The sequence below is a fragment of the Mandrillus leucophaeus genome, unplaced genomic scaffold, assembly GCF_000951045.1.
Source record: "Mandrillus leucophaeus isolate KB7577 unplaced genomic scaffold, Mleu.le_1.0 Scaffold1377, whole genome shotgun sequence".
Classification (NCBI taxonomy): domain Eukaryota; kingdom Metazoa; phylum Chordata; class Mammalia; order Primates; family Cercopithecidae; genus Mandrillus; species Mandrillus leucophaeus.
Window position 1 is genome coordinate 28,077 of NW_012101340.1, and position 19,771 is coordinate 47,847.

At 37.3% G+C, this 19,771-nt stretch overlaps 1 protein-coding gene across 1 annotated transcript in view; it reads right to left on the reverse strand.

Annotated features, from left to right (window-relative positions):
* LOC105534666 (titin-like) overlaps positions 1-18,402 on the reverse strand; it is a gene marked incomplete at its 3' end in the record, with an annotated part of 43,050 nt that extends 24,648 nt beyond the window's left edge. Inside the window, exons 1-13 of the mRNA XM_011973442.1 lie at positions 18,192-18,402; positions 15,535-15,638; positions 13,168-13,371; positions 11,432-11,719; positions 10,862-10,947; positions 10,523-10,767; positions 5,983-6,313; positions 5,461-5,613; positions 4,473-4,610; positions 3,158-3,283; positions 1,778-1,915; positions 1,053-1,190; positions 435-572 (exon numbers count right to left, since the gene is read on the reverse strand). Coding sequence (XP_011828832.1) covers positions 435-572; positions 1,053-1,190; positions 1,778-1,915; positions 3,158-3,283; positions 4,473-4,610; positions 5,461-5,613; positions 5,983-6,313; positions 10,523-10,767; positions 10,862-10,947; positions 11,432-11,719; positions 13,168-13,371; positions 15,535-15,625 — 2,076 coding nt within the window. The remainder of the gene's footprint in view (positions 1-434; positions 573-1,052; positions 1,191-1,777; positions 1,916-3,157; positions 3,284-4,472; positions 4,611-5,460; positions 5,614-5,982; positions 6,314-10,522; positions 10,768-10,861; positions 10,948-11,431; positions 11,720-13,167; positions 13,372-15,534; positions 15,639-18,191) is intronic.
* Between the last annotated feature and the right edge of the window lie 1,369 nt (positions 18,403-19,771).

The window sequence follows — 19,771 nt, forward strand, 5'->3', positions numbered from 1 at the left end:
TTTACTGAAATAAGTCCATACTCCATAACATAATATACTGAATTTATGACCCCTCAAAACACATATCTTCTTGACAGTGATTAAGAGTCATCATTTACTTATACAACTTTGTGTTTTAAAAAATGTTCATGGGCCTCTTAAAATTAGCCTGCATGCAATTTTAATCAACTTCTGGAAGATTCCCAGATATTAATAAAATGTTGAAAATAATGGCGAAGAGATAAGTGGAGAAAGGGATGTGTAGTAATATTAACAATAAATCTTTTTTAGTTTCCAATTATTTAATTGTCTAAAAAATAAATTCGGTTAATAGTGACTCATACATAAGAAATTCAGAGATTTGATATTAATGTATTATAATAAGGAATTTCACATGATATGTGGTATTAATGTATTATAATAGGGGATTTCACACTTGGAACAACAATAGTCACCTTTCCATGGGTAACTTGGGTTTGTTCTTGTCTAGTAGCCATAGTTTCTCTAGTTCTCAGTATTGTTTCTTGTTCTTTGGCTTTAGCAGTAGCAACTGCTATTGTAGACAAGGCAGTTTTCTCAGCTTCCTTTCTCATCTGATTATTACAGTAAAATCAAGATTTAAGTTGAACAGGGCTTCGAACACACATAGTATGACCCTTCCCGCTTCCTCATGGTGATGCAAGATGGTTATTCAGGGTTAAATACACAAGAGAAATTAACTTTCACCTGGCAATGTCTACATATACTGACTGCAAATCACAAAACTTAGAAATGTTAGCTATTTAAAAACCTCTAGATGAGTCCCTATGTCGCTTTTTAAAAATTAAGCTAAAAAATGCTAATCTTCATGCAAAGAATAATGGTGAATAAAATGAATTATAAATGTTACCGAGGATGAAAATCAAATGTGCAGATAAAATTAATGATAATCAGTTGCATATTTACCGTTTTGTTTTTAGTTAGGGGTTTTAAAAGGCAAATACAGATTAATAATTCATACTACATTGTAGTTAATAGTTTACTAGAAATTAGTTTAAAGATGAACTTCTCACAGCTCAAATATCTGCATTCACCTTTTCCTGAGTTATTTGAACTTGTTCTCTTTTGGTAGCAATGCCTTCTCTACTTCTTGATACTAAATCTTGTTCTTTGACTTTGGGTGTGGCAACTATGACTTTAGGTACAACTGTTTTCCTAGTTTCCTTCATTATCTGATCACACACAAAAAGTAAGAAAATAGTCATTAATTCCATAAGTCTTTAATAAAAGAAACATAAGTCAAAAAGAAAGGAGGCAAAATTTCTTCCTATTCAAGGAAATTTTAATTACACTAAAATATATCATTTGAGCTGCTTTGATCATCCATACTGTTTCACTGGCAAAAATATCTAAACAATAAGTCCAGTTTAAAAGAAAAAAATGTGATTAACAATAAAAGACTAATGAGTGCTCTTTTGTATTTTTCACATTTTAAAAATTATAATCTATAAGACATTTCAATAGCACTGTAAATAGCACATTTTTTTGTATTATGAATTGACTTATTTACAGACATCTGCTTCAATAGGAAGATATTAAAGTGAATTATTATATTATATTAGTAACAAGCCAAAGAATGTCTGAAAGTTAGGAATGAATTGGCGGTGAAAGGTAGCTGTGTGGGGAAAGAAATTTTCTATTTGCATTATAAGAAGAGGTGAACGTGAAGAAGTGATGATTAAGATCCATGATGGAAATGTAGGTGATTTGCAAATGAAATGGTGCAAGAGTGACTTTCACATTGGCAGGAAGTCATCACCTTTTCATGACTTAGGTGCATTTGATCTTGTTGTGTGGCAGTTTCTTCTTGAGCTCCCAGGACTGTTTCTAGTTTTGTGGACTTTGCAGTGGCAACTACCACCATGGATGCAGCAGTTATCTCAGTTTCCTGTCTTATCTGATTTTTAGAGTAAAATAAAGATTTGAGTTTCAAAAGATACAAAAGAAATGGCACGACATCCTTGAAACATTCAGGAAAATACAGAATGCTTAGTGGTGAAAGATAAAATGTCAGATTTCCATTTTAGGGGCCTACACTTGTGCTTCAGACATAGACTGCTTTCCTGAGGTATGGTCTTCTTTTCTGCCCACATGCTCCTTAGCAAATTGTTCTAGAACTGAAAATATCTCATCTTAAGACGTGTTGACATGTTAGCGATCCTGGTGGTTGGCTGCTGACAAGTGGCTGGAAAACTATAGGCCAGCTGAACTTGCCAGTCACCAGCATTGCAATGGCCATGGGGATTTCTATGCCTTTGATTATGCCAAGTAGGGTTCTTGCTACATTCAAAGTGTCTCACTCACAGTAAGGAGAGGAAAATTCAGTCAGCAGCCTCTGGTCAGCCTTTTAAGTGTACAGGGTTCTCAACTGGACCTTTGAAGAAAGTAGCTCTAAGATCAGCAAAGAGCTTGAGTTCAAGGAGGATGAGCACAGGTGCCCTCTTCAACATGGAAGAATTCAGATAAATGCCTCTCTCCTGACACTTAAAGGCTTGATTTCACATACGGGAGAGACGTGGATTTTAATGATACTGAGATTGTCCTTACACAGCTCTAGGGCACAACAGCAGCAAACGCTTCTAGGTCACTGTTTATCAATCATGATTTGAAGGTTTTTTTTTTTTTTTTTTTTTTTTGAGGAAGTATTCGCTTTCGCCGATGTCTGGCATTTCCTCACTTTCCCTTGCTATTTATTTGGGGTGTTTATGGCTGATGTATGTGTGTGTGTGTGTGTGTGCGCATGTGCACACACATGATGTGTCTTACAACTATGTAAAGTTTGTGCATTACAATCTAAGTGACTGAGGGCTTAGGCTATGCACAAAGAAACCGACTGTCCCGGTGGGTAACTGGATTGGCATGATATCTATCATCCATTCATATATGGTCTAGAAAGTTCATAGATGTGCCCTAAACTGTTCTGTAGACAGTCTCCTGAAAACTGATCAAGTGAGTGGAAAATAGTGCAATGTGAACATAATTTCCATCTTGAGTTTCAATGCTAGACATAGAGGAACAATAACAAAAAATATACAACAAAAGACTTCTCCATTTGTGGGTTTCAGTTATAAGCTACCTGCAGCTGGCTGTAATGTGATATTGTCAACGAACTACAAAATATTTAGAAAATCGAACTTACTGTTTCTTGAGTTACTTGTTTTTGTTTCGTAGTAATTTCTCCAGAAATTCTAGTTTCTTGTTCTTTGGCTTTAGCTGCCGAAATTACTACCTTTGGTACAAATGTTTTTTCAGTTTCTTTTCTTATCTGCAAACAATGATTAAAAAAACTTTATTTCCTGATGCCCAATGAAATGATATGGTGTTTATTAAATATAACAACATAGGGATTTGAAGATGTAAAATCCCTTTTCTGGAGATGTCACTAAATAAAATAAATAATCTCATGTTCATAAATAAGATCATGCTCTTTCTCTCCCTCAACTGTACATTATGTAGGCTGCTTAGAGAAAACAAAGTTTAATTCAACACTTTGTTCTGAACAGGAGAATTGTAGTCGTCTTTAAAATGACTTCCAATTTTTACAAATAGATCTATGGCAATATTATTCTGTACTAATTCTGTCATCTAAAGGTAATCTTAGAATATATATCAGAATGGAAAGCTTTAGAAGTAATTTTGTCTGATCTTTTTATTTTCCATGTGAGAAATCAAGCACGGATAATTTATAATCTGCATTTATACAATAATTTTGTCTTGTCAATTTTCCTAAATACTGTGAAGAATGCTGTTTCCATCTGGGCATCTAAGTTATATGCGTGTATAAGGGGACAGTTTTCTCCATTTGCCTCTGTGCTGTTCTCAAATATCTCATCACTGAAACACAGAATCTCAAGGCTGAAAGAGACTTGAAAGTTCATCTTCTCAAACCACCCAACTGACAACTGGTTCCATTGGCCAAGAGCTTTACTAACTGGCCTTTTCCAATCTGTCCCCAAATGCTGCCAACCATGGGGCTGTCCTTTTCACCTTTTCTGGTCATTTGGCTTGTTAAGGCTATGCTGTCCATTCCACTTCAAACTCATGTGTAAATGTCTTCCCAAGTAGCCAGGAAGCAGTTGCTAAGATTCCTAAAGCAAAGTGAGTTCAGCGTCTCCTCCACTTTTCCCCATTCCTGCCTCTGCATTGATTTCTTCCTCCTGGTTTTACCCATCTGTCCTCTCCCTATAGTCATATACTTACATCCCCAGATCAATGTGGTGAGATCCCTGGTGTATGTTCACAGAGTTCTTTTTCATACTCATAAGGGGAGCATTCAGGGACACTACCAAACTTTGGTATCCAGTACCCAGAAATTTACACATACAACAAGGGGATTTTATTAGCACGCTAACAACCATATGGCCCAAAAAACAACACTCTTCATGGTAAAGGTGATTATCTGTGTTGACCCCTGTAAGAACCTCAGTGAATTTTAAATAGAAAACCATTTTCACCTGCTCATGAGTTACGTGCATCTGCTCTTGCTTTGTGGTAATTACTTCTCTGGTTCTTGATTTTAATTCTTGTTCCTTGGCTTTGTCGGCGGCCACTACTACCTTAGTTACAGCAGTCTTCTCCGCCTCCTTTCTCACCTGCTTTTCATAGAGGAAAGGAAGAAAACACTTTAATGCATCTTACATAAAAAGTTCAAGACCAGCCTGGCCAACATGGTGAAATCTTCTACTAAAAAATACAAAAATTAGCTGGGTGTGGTGGCGCACACCTGTAATCTCAGCTACTCACGAGACTGAGGCACAAGAATCACTCAAACCCAGGAGGTGGAGGCTGCAGTGAGCCGAGATCATGCCACTGCACTCCAGCCTGGGCGACAGAGCGAGACTCTGTCTCAAAAAAGAAAAAAGTTACAATAATCTGTCAGGATCTAGACATAAATGTCACACAAGAGAGGTAAGGAGGAAAGCTGGAATGATTTTAAACTATAACAGAAGATCTATTCAAATACGAGGTGGGACATTATCCTGGATTTATAACACTGTTCTAGCTATGAATCAAGTGTCATGTTTGTTTTGAGAAAAGTAAAAACAAAAGTCCTTTGGGGAAACTTAGAGAAATGTAATGCCTGCCCTGAAATAGTAGTTTCCATGTCCAGTGTGTGCAGTGACTGAGTTCTGGAATTGACTGCTCTCTGTTTCTCCGGCCACCCTTTGCCTACCTTGAATACCATAGTTGACTTTCGCCTGCTCATATAGCCCAGGTATTTCTGGCCTACGCTGCTCTTCTGATGTTCACATTGTCAACACCTTTGGTATCTCAGACCACCTTTTGCTCAGAAAGTTCTAAAAGTCTGGGCCCTGCTGGACTCAAGGCTGTCTTCAGAATGAATTGAGCACTGCTGCGTGCAAAGCTCAGTGGATGGTGGTTGAGTAAATGTGCACTGAAGGACGCGGCTCTGCGGGTGCCTCATGGCAGCCTCACACGTACCTGTTCTTGAGCAGGTTGGACGTGCACAGCAGTCGTGGTTGTCCTCTGAGCAGTCTGCTCTACAGCGCTGATCACTGGTTCTCTCACTCTGGCCATATCAACGGCAGCAACAACAGTCGCAACAGCTGCACTTTTGTCAGCATCTTGTTTCACCTAGATTAGAAATGACCAAGTAGATTACTTTTTAAAATGACATGCCCAGTAGAAAATAAAAAAGCATACTGGAAAACTGAGCTACCTAGAGCAAAATACACTCATATATAAGCATTTATTATTGCCAAGAAATATAGAGGCTGTATCATTAAACCCTGCACTTTATGGAAACTTCACAGATTGGAGCTTTTGTCCTAATTAAAAATGGTTTTACAAAGCATGACTACTGAATTTGGTCTTCAGTTGCTGCTATATTTTTATGTTCATATGCATTTTTCCTCCAATTTATACAGACTGAGTTTCTGGCAAAAATCCACTTGGAGAAACTAGAATGTGCAATAAGGAAAAACAAAACCATTCTGACAGTACCTCTTTAGCACCAGTGGCAACAGCCTCTGCTGCGTAGGTAGCACTGGCCGACACACTGGCGGCAGCACCCGCAGCGCCACTGATGGTCATTTGCTCCTGGATACCGTATCTCCCTTCCCATCTCTCTTCTGTCCTGATCTGAGTAGAGGTTGTCAGCGTTGTCTCTCTCATCTCAGCCTCAGATGAGGAGGCCACGTATCCCTCTTGCTTCCAAGGGGGTGGCACTTCGGGACCTGTGGCCATGGTGGATGCCTGAGTCTTACGCATGAGCAATGGAGACCTAACAGACCTGATGGGGGATGTGGAGATTCTTGCTGCCGGAGACACAGACCTGAAAACCAAAGGCAGAGGTCAAGAATGTCAAAGCAAGTAGAGGTAATTGGATGTGAATCATGGATGAAAATCTGGAAGTGCTTTAAGGCAGAGTTTTAAAATGTGTGCCTCCATAACCTATTCAGAGGGTAAATAATGTACTTGGAAGTAATCTGTTTTAAATCTCAATAAGCCTATTCTTATATGCTGTAACCCTGTAAGAGAATCAGCTTTAATTCCAAATAAGCTGGGGATTTTGTGCCCTGCACCTTCTCACATTTAAAAAAAAAAAATCACAACAGAAAAATCTACTTCTTTAATATGCAGCCAAAGACAAGACATGTCAAATCCAGCAACCTCTGTATTCCCAGTTCATCTCTGTATTTCAATTCTGGGGGGTTAGAGGATGTCTAATAGGTGTTATAAGAAGAAAGGTTTTTGTAATCAAAATGTTTGTGCCACTCTTGACTAAGCAGCTTAAGCCTCCCCCCTCCCCCTCTTGCAGGACTTCCCACAGCCTTTACTATGTCAGTATGCCTTGTGAATTTCCAGGACAGGAGGACACATTCTCAGGAAGCTTTCTGCAGCATGTTGCTGAATATAGGTTGTGCAGTGCACTTTGCAAATTGCTGCTTTAGCTAAAGTGTTTGTGGACAGCTACTTTTAATTTCCTCTGTATTTGTTTGCACATGCCCTCCTTGTATTGCACTCTGGACTTATTTTAAATATCTTTAGAGTTATTGTGGGAATTGACTAATTTAAAAACTAATGATTCTGTGATTTTTGGTTAAATTGATAAAGTTGCTTCTTCCAGAATAGTTTTCATTGTTTGCTTTTTAGATGTATCCAAAGTGCAAGTAGCATCAGTTGAAGAATATGGGTGCTAAATCCCAGCACTGATGGCCAAAAAAGACTATTTCTGATCTATAGCAATAATTCTGGGGATTGGACTACTATTGTAAGGTAAAATTTTTTTCAAAACTAATTTAATTCTTAATAAGGCTTATCACATTTTCCTCTCTAGGTGGCAGTATTGCCCTATCATTGCATTTTATTAATTCTGCATATAAGAAAATGTTTATAAATACATTCTGTCACTATCTAGGATATTTAGCTTACACTGATCATAAATGAAATGATTATTCTAATTAAGCTCAAGGTACAGTTGATATTTTCTGTAACTTACAGAGTACCTTAACAGTACATTACAACATTAACTGGTTTCACGAAGAAATGTTTATTTTCTCGAGGAAGGGCTTTTTTTTGTGTGAAAATCCATTTACATTTTGTAAATGAAATCGTAATCAAACTAAAGGAAAATCTAGGGAACAAGTCTCTTTTCTGAACACGACTGCCTTCGAAATATAACCAAAACCAAGTCAGAATAATGTGTGGTTTCCACTAACTGAAGAAAAGCAAAGAGACATGCACTTTTAAGTTTCAGCCTGTGCCTTGTTCTTGCTGTACTTAGTAAATGGGTTTAATTCGAAAACAGTTAAAGACAAGATTAGCATGACATGACTGATTAACAGCAGGTCACAGGTAAGCCCATAACTGTGAAAATCATCGTAATTTTGGTCATTATAGGAGAGTGCTTATTTCTGCACTTACAATAAAAAATAATCACCTGGTCACAGCAAGATACAATGCACCTTATTCAATGAAATATGTTTGCCTTTCAAGATTAAACTAGGAGATGTTTAGAAAGTAGTCTATTTTTGATAACCATTATTTTCTCTGCAAATTGGCATTTTATTTCTTAATTATTTGAAAGCAAAATTTAGGGGCAATTTGGATGGTTATTAATGAACTTTCAAAACTACTAAGATGGTCAAAATGCTCCATGGGATCAGGAACACTCCATGATTCTAAATGACCCTTAGGCTTGGGTTTTAAAATATAGTTAGGTTGTTATCTCCTCAAGAAATTGCATTTGGCTTGTGTTGTGATTTCATGGTGTGCAAACTTGGATTTAGCCTGAGACTGAACATTTTTTTTTATTCAACTGCTAGACATGTTTTTTAAAGTAAGCTTTTCGTTCAAGGTTTCATGTTAGTGTTTGCCAATATCTTTACATTTTTGTGGCTAAAACAATAAAAATTGGAAAACATCTAGCATTTTTTTCCCACATATTTATTGGACTTTTACATTGCCTCTCATGTGAAATACTTTTTTGTGTCTTTTGTCTTTTTTTATTTGTGTAGTATATTTTCCTTTAAAAATTAATTTATGGATGATTTTTAATGCATTTAGTGTATTAGTTATTTGTCATAAGTGTTACAAACATTCCTCCAGATCCATTTCTTTCATTTTGCTTGTTTATGGGTCTTATCCAGAATAAACATACATAATTGTGTATGCTATATACTGTTTCTAGGCTGGTATTGTCCACCTTGTAGCCATTTTATGTTTATTATGATACTTTAATGGCAGAGGCAATGAAGTACCTTGAGGAGGAGAAACCTCTTAAAATGTTTTCAAAAGTTCTGTTTGGTTTAGTGATGACCTTTTGCCATACATATATTTTGATTTTTATGTAGTTGAATCTGTAACTGTGTTTTTAAAAGCTTTCGCCCATAAATGCTTTTGCAAATTGTCTTCTCTCTTTTTTTTTCATTTTTTATTTTTTGACTATTTAATCAAGCTGAAATTTACTTTGTAAATAGTGAGAGGCAGAAGTTTGTGTTTGTTTGCTTCCAGATGGATAGCTAATTGGACCAGCATTCTTTATTAAAATACCTCTTCCTCCCCTGAATTGAAAGGTCACTTTGCTTTTTGAATTCCCTATATACTTGGACCTATTCTACTTGGGTCTCTTTCTGGACTCTCTGTTTTGTTCCCCCAGTGTATTTTTCTATTCATTTACCAATACCATACTGTTGTGATTATAGTAACTTTACAGTATGTTTGAATATTATTTAAGCCAACTATCTCCTTATTATTCTTTTATGAAAAATTTTATTGGCAGGGAACATCATGTGTTTTTTATTTCATTTAAATTGATCAATAAACACTTTTTGGTTTGCTCAAATTTTGTACATTTTTCATTTCATCATATTAAAAGTTTCATCATGATAAACTAAATCCCAAACTTTCAAAACTGTTGTGGACAATTTACACTTGATTATATAATTTCTGAGCCCTGATTATGATACATGATCACCTTCTAAAATACTTCCATATTAAGTAAGCATAGAAGTCCATTTTATTTTCTAGATAAAATAACACAAGCATATGCAAAATACTTAAAAGGTTTTACTTACTCTCTGAATATAAGAATATTGGCATAATTACTTTATATTTACAAGGCACTTTCAACTAATTATCTCATTGAACCCCCAAAATGCAGCTTGAGGTCATTCTTATTGTGATTCTCTTTAACTTACAGATGACACAACTGAAACCTTAAATAAACTACTTAACTTCTTTAATTCCAGTTATCTATCAATATAATTGAGGATAATAATTCTTACAGGTTGTGAACATTTAATAAGATAATGTATGTATAGTTCCAGTCTGACAGAGGAAGTGATCCATATATAGTAAAAATTATTTTATTATTTATACTTATTGCCCTAAATCAAACTGTTAAGTGATCAGGCTGATTTGTCCTTAGGGCTTTCAACTCTAACTTCTGTACTCTTCTCCTTTCATTGTGCCATATTTTGGCCCCTAAAGTAGATATTTATTACATGAAATATAAATAAGAATTCAGAAGTTTTTAAGGGTCTTCAATTTACCTGTGGACAGTGAGGATTTGTGAAAATCATATTCAGTAACTTCTTGGTTTACCTCCTTTGTCACCTGCTACATTTTTGATTGCATGAAACTTACACGGGAGGAGGGCTGGGAAGTGCTGGGAAGAGAAGGGCGTGGTCCCTAGCGAGACCTGTGCCCACCGACCTAGGTGAGGACAGGCACTGCTGCCTTCCTGCCCAAATGTTGCATTTCCCAAGATCACCCTGACCTGCCACGCCCCCACCCTATGCCTATAAAAACCCCTGAGACCCTAGTAGGTAGACACACAAGCGGCTGGATGTCCAGAGGAACACGGAGCCCCACAACCTGCCAGTTTTTATGCTCCCCTAGAGGTTTGAGCAGCGGGGAACACTGAAGAAGCGAGCCACTCTCCGCGTCTCTTGCCCTGCGAGGGGGCAAGGGAATCTTTCTCGTTTCAAAACCTAGTTCCAAAATGTGCAATAACCTGCTCTTTCTATGGAAGCTTTACCTGACCGGCGATGGGGTCGGTGCCCGCACGTGTCTGACCGGGGAAGGGGAGTGTCTTATGGGCGATGGGGACTGCTGCCGAGCCAGCTGTGCTTTGGCAGCAATGGACGGTGGCGTTGGGGATCTTGATTTTGGCTTCGGAGGAATCCTGGGAGGTGTTTTATGTGGCAGCTGTTGCCCAGCGGCACCATCTATGACCATCTCAACAGTTGCAATTGATCTGGCATCAAAGTGGGCTTCTATCTTCTGTAAAAGATTAAAACAAAGCCCACGTTGAGGAGGAATAGCTGGGGACGCAACAGCCTGAAAGGCATGAAAACCAAGAGTATAGAAAAAATACCTTTTCAATTCGGGTTTGTCTTGATTCTGAAATCTGAGCAGTCGAAACAATTGTCTTTGTCTTTTTAGCAGGTACTTCTTCTTCACCTGTGGGAAGGGAAAGATGAATGTTTAGGAGGGGGCACAATGACCCATTTTAAAAGACATTCTGTTAATTCTGACTACAAAGTCAAAAAGATTTTCTGGGTATCCCAATGGAGAAAATTGCAGAAAGTTTTAGATTTTGCATGAATATAAATTAGGTTTAAAAATAGAAAACATTCATTACTAGATAAAAATTTACTTAGAACAATTTTTAAAAATTTCATTATTTGCCAATAATTTGGAAATGTAGATCACTTAATTGAAACCCTTTCCAGTTTATAATGAGATTCATAAGCACAGATTGCTTCCATTCTGCGCTCCTGCCTAGAATCTCAGGGACTTTTCATGGGTGTCGAAAAGCCGGCTTTTGTATTAGCTCACAGCCTTCTTCCCAGGGCTGCGAGAGGTGGCAAGTAAACCCTTGGTCCCACTTCATCACAAACCAGCTCTCTCCCCTTCTCTCTGTTCCCCAACCTCCAGCACATGCCTTGAACCAGTAATTCAGCAGTCGAAGTAGCTCTTCCAACGCTATTGGTGGCATTTACTGAATAGGTCCCTGAGTCTTCAGGGTATGCTTCTGCAATCAGTAAGCTGTAGAGCTCGCCTTCTTGTGAAATTTGGAAATCAAGGGAGCTCTGGATTTCGGCTCCATCCCGGTAGAACTTCACCACAGGTGTAGGGATTCCAGTCACTCTCACTTGGAGTCTCACTTGGCTTCCTTGTCTCACGGTCATGCTCTGCAGTCGTTGAACGAAGTTGGGTGGTGCTGTCTCAGCTGCGGGGGCAAGAGAACAAAGTCAGGAGTGAGAGCCAGGGTGCTCCCCACAAGGTAATTTTTAAACAATCACAACTCCAATTCCAAAACCAGGTGATGACTCGCCAATCTAAACATCCTCAGCTGTCCTTGAACCCAGTTCACCCAGCGATGACAGCAAGAATGGAACCAGGAGATTACAGAAGGCTTTCTCACCACCCTATTTTATTTTATTTGCTTTGTTTTGCTTAGCAGTTTAGGCCAACACTTTTTGTTTCTTTGTTTTAAATAAAAGCTCTAGATTTTGTTATAACATTTCTTGAGACTCTTTCTGGCACTTCTCCTTCAACCTCACATCTAGCGCTCTATTAATATGTGAAGGCCATGTTGCATATTCCAGTAAGTTGCATTAAAATGAATCCCAGTGGTTGCTATGATGGGTGCACCTGTTACTTAAAGAATCACTACATTTTTAATTTAATTTTTAAAATCCTAAACTTTCTCCAACTTGATAGGTATTCAAATAACCCAAATATTTACTTGCATTTAAAATGTTAATCGCAATAATAACATTACTTTAATTACATTACAGAAAGAGGATTTTTTTGGTTATGTTGAAAGAAATTTTTTACAAGTGTGAGGAGTGAATGGAATTAACTTTGACATGATTTTGAGTAATAAACAACAGCAGGTGCTGCCAACCCTGTGCATTTTCCATTCATGAATTTTCTGGGTACATGCTAAAGTTCTACCTGAAGTTACTTGATGTGGTTTCTGTTTAGGTCAATTATAGCCCTATAATTGAACCTCACTGAATGTACAGTTTATTGGATAAGCATATGTAACTTTATGTAGCTCATGTAGGATATTGTTATAAAACATGTAAAGGCATGCAATATTCTGTATAATAATGTCTCACTAGGTAGTAAAGGATAGAGAAAAACAACAGGCCACTAAGATTGGTGATAATTTTTCTGGGGAAACAGTGTCATGTGTTTGAATAATAAACAAGCATTTGTTTTCTTCTGGGTATGTTTACATGCCTCTTAAATGGGTGGTCTGTAGACCACCGGCATCAGAATTATCTGGATACTTATTAAAGTGTGAATTCCTGGAGATTCACATTTTCCTGGAGAATATGTCTTATTCCTTAATAGACTTATAAACAAGGTTCCAAGCTTTTCTACTTGCTGAGAAACATGACTTTCAATATTTCCTTAACATACTTTTGAGTGTTTAATATGTGCATAGAGAAACTGATTCTCAGCCACTTTTATGATGTATCCTAGAGGAAAATTAAATTCCAAAAGGCAAACAACTTGGTTACAAATAATTCAGCCTCCAGTAGACCCTTCTCTAGTTTAAGAGCTGCATCTACCTATGCCCATAGCTTTTTCTGGACCCCTTTCCCAATTTGCCAGAGATGTCCTCTGAGGGAGCAGAGGATTGGCAGGTCCCCACCAGCCTACCTTTCACGAGAAGCTCAGCAGTACTAGTCGCTTGTCCAGATCCATTGGTGGCTCTCAGGGAATATCGTCCACTGTTGGCTTTAGTCACGGCGGGGATCGTCAGTTTAGCGCGGCCATCGCTAAAGGAGATCTGCACGCCGGGCAGAGTGGAAGTGGAAATCACCTGGCCATCCCGAATCCAGCTCACCTCAGGAACTGGAAAACCTGAAAAGCAAGAACAATTCATCTTTAGGTTTGAGTGGGCACCGCAAAGTCCTCTGCTGTGTCCCATCATGTTCACTGCCTTGTCCCAATCTGTAAAAGCTTTCCAGCATGGAATGCCACTTAATGATAGGGAAAACCCAACAGTTGCATGATCAATGTGTAAACTTGCAGACCATTAGGAAGGCAGGAAGGGAGGCAACTGAGGCCAAAAGAGGCCTAATGATTTTTCCAAGGTCCTTCAGCTAGCAGTGACACAGAGGGGACTAGAATTTCCTGCCTTCCTGCCTAGGGCTCTCTCTGATGCAATTTAATAGACATCATTAAAATCATGAAAGGGACTTATGAAAATGAAGAACCAAGGAAAATTTGAAATGAAAAGTGACTGTTGTCCTCCTTGAGAGCAAGTGAAGAACAAAAGCAGCAAACTGATCTCCAGGTTCTGCCTGACAGGCCCAGGAGGCATGTCCTCCTCTCTCTGTGGTTACAGGGACACTGTCTTCTTGGACTCTTCTGCTTTCACAAGTGCAATCAGTAAAAACATTGTAACACGGACAAGCAATTTCTCATAATAAGAAACCTAGTCTTTCAGAACAACATGTATCATTGGAATTGCAGCTGGAAAGCCAAATTCTCTTTATCTGCCATAAATTGTAGAGCCGAGAACTACATGTCCATGGTTTGAGGTTTCAAATATATTAAAACTCTGTACATTGAGAATGTATGAGGCACATTCAGAGCATGATTTATTTTGCACTTGGCATAAAGGTTGATGCTTTATCTACTTAGACTGGGAGGTAAAGATAATCTAGAGAAATTCTATTTTGTTGTTTATACATTAGCCAATCTCCCACTATGGCCAATTAAATAGTTTATTGGACTGATTTATGGGTATTGGATATTTTCAGTAGTGTCTTTGTAACAATTTATTTGCATATAGTTTGAAGGAACAAGAAGATATGAAGTAGCCAGATTCCACTACTTCTCAAGGAGGCAAATTCCCACTGAAGTCATATGTGTTTCAAAGTTCAGAAGTTATTGAGTGCTACCAGATAAATAAGTAAATTATTTGGAAGTCAGTAAGACTTTATCATGCAAGAGGGAATTTCATTAGTCTATATATGTACAATAGAAAATAAGTAATGATTATATGATATTTGTGCAATGTAAAATAAAGTATTATCCAGTTATGAATAAGATTGGTGCATACAATAGAAAAAAAGAAAAAAAATAAATATTATTTTATATCTTTATCATAAGCCATAAAATTTTTAAAAAGAAGTGGGCAATGAATGATGGAAGTACACTAAATTAAGAATTAAGCATGATTTTTTATTAATCCATATCAATCTTACATGGCTAGTTATAATACTACAGAAAGATAAAATATTGATTAATTTTAAAATTATTTACAATATAGTTCATAAACTACTCATTTATTCATAAGATGATACCATTTTTTTGAACCATCCATAAACCCAGTTATGAGGAAGAAAAAGAAAGGCAAAAAAGAGATGAACTTCCTTTCAAATAAAATTCTAGCATTAGTGTTTGCTTCCTTTTAAATATAGAAACCCGAGAAGCATATTATTTTCTGTCATTTCAAAATGATTGGAGTCTTTTAACTCATTAGAATCACTCAATAAAGACTGAAAATAAAATAATAAAATAATGAGGAGTTGGTTAATTACTGAACAGCTCTGCCTCTGAGGAAAATTAGATGCACTGTTATTTTGCATATGAACCAACTGAAGTTCAGGTGTCCAGAGCAGGCAACCCAGACCGCCTACCCAGTGGCTCTGTGGCTGGCTTCTATTGGGCTTGAGTTCTTGGCTTCCAGTCTGGCTCTGCAGCTGAACCCAAATATAGAATGACTAAATTTGGTCCTACTTAGCTGCTGGATTCTAACAGCAATTTTAATCCAACGCTAATTATTTTTGCTTTGTGGAATAACAAATATGAATAAAACATTTTCAAGCCATTATATTGTCAGATTTTGTCAGTACTCTGTGAATGGTATACCCTTAAAATGACCTTTCCATAGTGTTGGACTAATTTACCGAAGTGAAAGCAGGGCTTAAACTTGGCATCAAGTCCTGCACTAACGTTAACTTACTGGAGAAGAGGCAAAGGAAAAAAACCAAAAGTGTGGATGTGTGAGCTTACCACTAATGTGAGCCTCAAAGGTTGCGGTACTACCCTCCAGTACCACAACGCTTTGTAACGGCTGCGTAAACGTCGGTGCTTGAGTTGTCATCTTTCTAGGCACTCTGGAAAAGAAGAGAAAATAAATTAGGGTGTCCCAACTAAGGGTCACTCTGGAGCTGCTTTGCAGATAGCAGAGACACATGTTCCTCCAAATGGATTGCTCCATAGGTCGTCTATGGGCCTGAAGTGATGGACAGGTCTTCTCTTTTGTGGTTTGAACAGTTTTGCATAGTTCATCATTGAGTTTACTTAAAGCCTAACCCAAAGAAGCAAGTATAAGGGGAAATGGAAAAAAATATTAGCCAAACAGAGCAAGGAATGAACCCTAGTGGTCAAAGAGGGAATATACATTCTTACCAATAGTGGAAAATCAGGTTCACAGTTGAAGAAAAAGAAAACCACAGCAATGCAGGGTTAGTGAAGTGTAATTAGAGAGACAAGACATGTGATAAATGTCAAATAAACCTCTGGGCCTGGCGTGGTGGCTCATGCCGGTAATCCCAGCACTTTGGGAGGCCAAGGCGGGAGGATCACTTGAGGTCAGGAGTTTGAGACCAGTTTGGCTAACACGATGAAACCCCTGTCTCTACTAAAAATACAAAAATTAGTCAGGCGTGGTGGCGCATGCCTGTAGTCCCAGCTACTTGGGAGGCTGAGGCATGAGAATTGCTTAAACCCAGGAGGTGGAGGTTGCAGTGAGCAAAGATGGTGCCACTGTACTCCAGCCTGGGTGACACAGTGAGACTCCATCTCAAAAAAATTAAATTAAATTAAATAAACCTCTGCATCAGCTTAATGTGTAAGTGACAATTATTTTAAAAAATTTTCCTTTTCCCCAATATTTTTCATTCACTCTATATTTATGAAGTTGACATTGATTCAGACATTATCTGATTACTTAAAATAGTTGCCAGAAGTAAAAATCTGGACTTTGCAATTTATTTCCTGACTGGAAAAGCTTTGGCAAGCCTTATCAAATATGCAAACTTTTCGTAGACAGCATACGGTGCTTTTTATTTCTTAACATTTCTTCATACTGTAACTGTGCAGTAAATGTTGCTACTGCTGAAGTAAATATTCAGAAAAATTTAAATTTTAGTGAACAGGCCAAAGTTTATTATAGATCTGAAAGAAAAATGCTGGCTCGAGTTCTTAATATGGAACAATTTGCAAACTTTGAATAATGGAAGGCTGGTGTAAAATGTAGATGAAGTGAAAAGGCCTATGCTTTCATAAAGTAAAATATTCAACATCAAAGAAACAAGTATGAAATTTGCAGTTAAGTCATTTTGTTAAGTGCAAGAAAGTACTTTGCCTATCAGTTTCAGAGAGATTATGTGAAGAATTTTCTGATGCATAAATACCTAATTATTCAACATGACTATTCTGTTCTGAAATAGAACATTTCTGAATTGTCAATCACTTCATTACTATTTTTCATTAAATTCTTTGTTTACTAAAACTTCATGGAGCAATAATCTTCTCAGTGAGAATTCTGTTTCTTATTGTAACTTTCTACTTAGTTAAAACAATGAAACCAGCATTCTCTGAGACAATAAAATTTATATTTGGAAAATTCAGATAATATCCAAAAGCTTTCATAAATTTTTTTGTCAGAAACTCCTTTTCGCAGCATATTATCTTTGCGACGAACAACTTTCTGTGTCTAACTTTTTCTGTTTACAAGCTAGTACATCTAAAAATATCTGTCTTCTTAGATATAGAATACCTAATTATATATCTATGTATTACAGGCATTGACAATTAGTAATTGAATTCTAGGAAGATGAGAAATCAAAGTGTATTTAGAAGTAAGAAGCCTTTCCTTTAAACATTATTTCTTACCCTTCTTAGCATCAACATTTATCTAAAAATATATAATTGGACTGTGCGCTGAATTAAAATGCATGAAGAGATTCTGAATATTTTAGAAAACAATAATAGCTTTTTATTCCAAATCTCTAACTATGTTGCAATTAACCAGCTTAAATTGATCTTACATGCCTATTGTCTAGGTAAATTTTGTTGCTTTAGCACTTGCTCTTCCCAGGCCTTTGTCTAACTGGGGCTGAAGGTATGCATCTAAAATGTCATGCTCTTAAAATAAACTCTCCTAAACTCTCCAAGGTTGACTGACAGCAGGCAAGTGTTGTGTCACTGTCCTGCAACTGATACCTCAGCAGTTGATTCCCTTAAAAAGTCATTAGGGTGTAGCTGATACCACATGCATTTTATCAGAGCTATTCTTGGTGTGCTTCACTTTATCATTGAGTAACATAACCTTGAACATTCTCAACAGACAAAGAGAGTCTAGACAAGAAGTAAACATTTTTCTCAACATTTCAGACCTCAACTTTTAGAATATGAAGTGAACTTAAGCAATTTGAATCATGGAATCATTTAGCTGATATGCTAAAGCTTTCAACTTTTTAAGGAAAAATGTTCAGACATTTTAAAACAGAAGGTAACAAGCAGATTTAAATAATGGGTCAGCACTAGCAAGAAGTAGTTATACAAACACTTCTACAAAGGCATTTAGCACACACAAATAATCCGGAGCCAGAGATCAATAAGAAAGTGACTCTACTATTAAAATAAGAAAAGTTGCTGCTCACCTGATTTCTCAAGAGTGCCTAAAAAGGGTGGGACTAAGCCCAAGGTTGCTTCTGAAACGACGTCCTATGGAGAGTTGGTTTTTCTGACCATCTCCGACATGAATCGGTGAGCCTCTAATCCTAAAAACAAAACTACACAGTCAAGACTGTGTAGTTTTGCTTTTCTATGCAATCCCTACACCCGAGGCGAGGCTGGGAATGCACGACTGCTGAAGAGCCAGGGTCTGGCCTGCCCTTATATTCACCAGATCTGCTGACAGCCCCGCATCCTTAGGCAGGGCCCTGGGTGATTGGCTGTCTTAGGAAAGCATGATGGGAGAGGACCTATTTGGTAGTGTCACATACCACCTGTTCTTCTGATTGACAGTGCTAAATTTAGTACCTCAAAGGAGACTTTACCAAGGAAATAGAACTGTATTTAAAGAATAACTGTGTTGAGACTCAGAGAAGAGAATTGGTTGCTGATGTTAAAATCTGAAAATGCAGGTCTAAAGAAGTGTGACAGTAGATAGCAATTGTGGGCAGTTATACAAAAGAACCCCAAACCTGAGGACTCTGCCCCAAGTCAGGTCCCAGTCCGGTTCCCTTCCCCCATAAAACAAACCAAATGGACCTGTCAATCATGACAGCAGATGAGGGAATTTATCTCAAGTATGAGGCTTCACGTTCTCTGAAGAATCAGTTGCTATAAACCTTAGTGTTGAAGAGAGCTCACTTGTACTACCTACGTTCTCCAGAATCCACTTGTATTTCGGGGACAGTTACACTGATGTTAATGAGCTTATTGCTTATACAACCCTGCAAGAAATAATGTTAAAAGGCAAAATTGGAACTCTGCTTAGGTTAGTCTGCACAGTACAATGATTTCACCTTTGTCAGATTTCATTTTTGTCTGGCATTAATATTTACAAATATGTGTGCACTGCTCCTTAGTAAGTAGTCAGGTCTTATGCTTAAATCATCCATAAGGTTCTTTTTCCAGGCACATGAATGCTGTTCTGCTAATCTCTGGAGTTTGCTGTTACTAATGGGAAGTGGTTAGGAGATGATATAGTTGCTATTTTAGGACTGAATTTAATTTCAAGCAAGAGATATTTCAAATACAAAAGAGCACACCAAAAGATCTTTATAATGACTCAGCTGAGAGATTTGTGAAACTCTACTTAGAGGGAAGAAAATTGTCTTGTTGATAATGGAAAAAGACTTTTATCAATAAAAGAGACTAAAATTTTTAATTTAAGTTAAATTTCTTTATAAATTTATGTAATAAAACTATTCCCTGTTATGGAAGAATTTGGTCATGCACTAAACTTTTCAATTTCTTGAGTATTTCATATCTTATGTTTATTTATATAGTGGTTAATATGTTAATGTTTAACAGAGGTTAAATTTACTGACAACTAATGTAGTATAGTTTTATTAACAAGATGACACCATGTACCTATTTAAACATTTTTCTCCTTTACTTAAGTGGTGTATCTGTATTGGTGGCACCATTTCCACCCCCATAGGTTGCATCTGCTATAATTCTATTTGATTGTTTTATTCAGAAACAACTGGTTTCATATTATACACTTTGA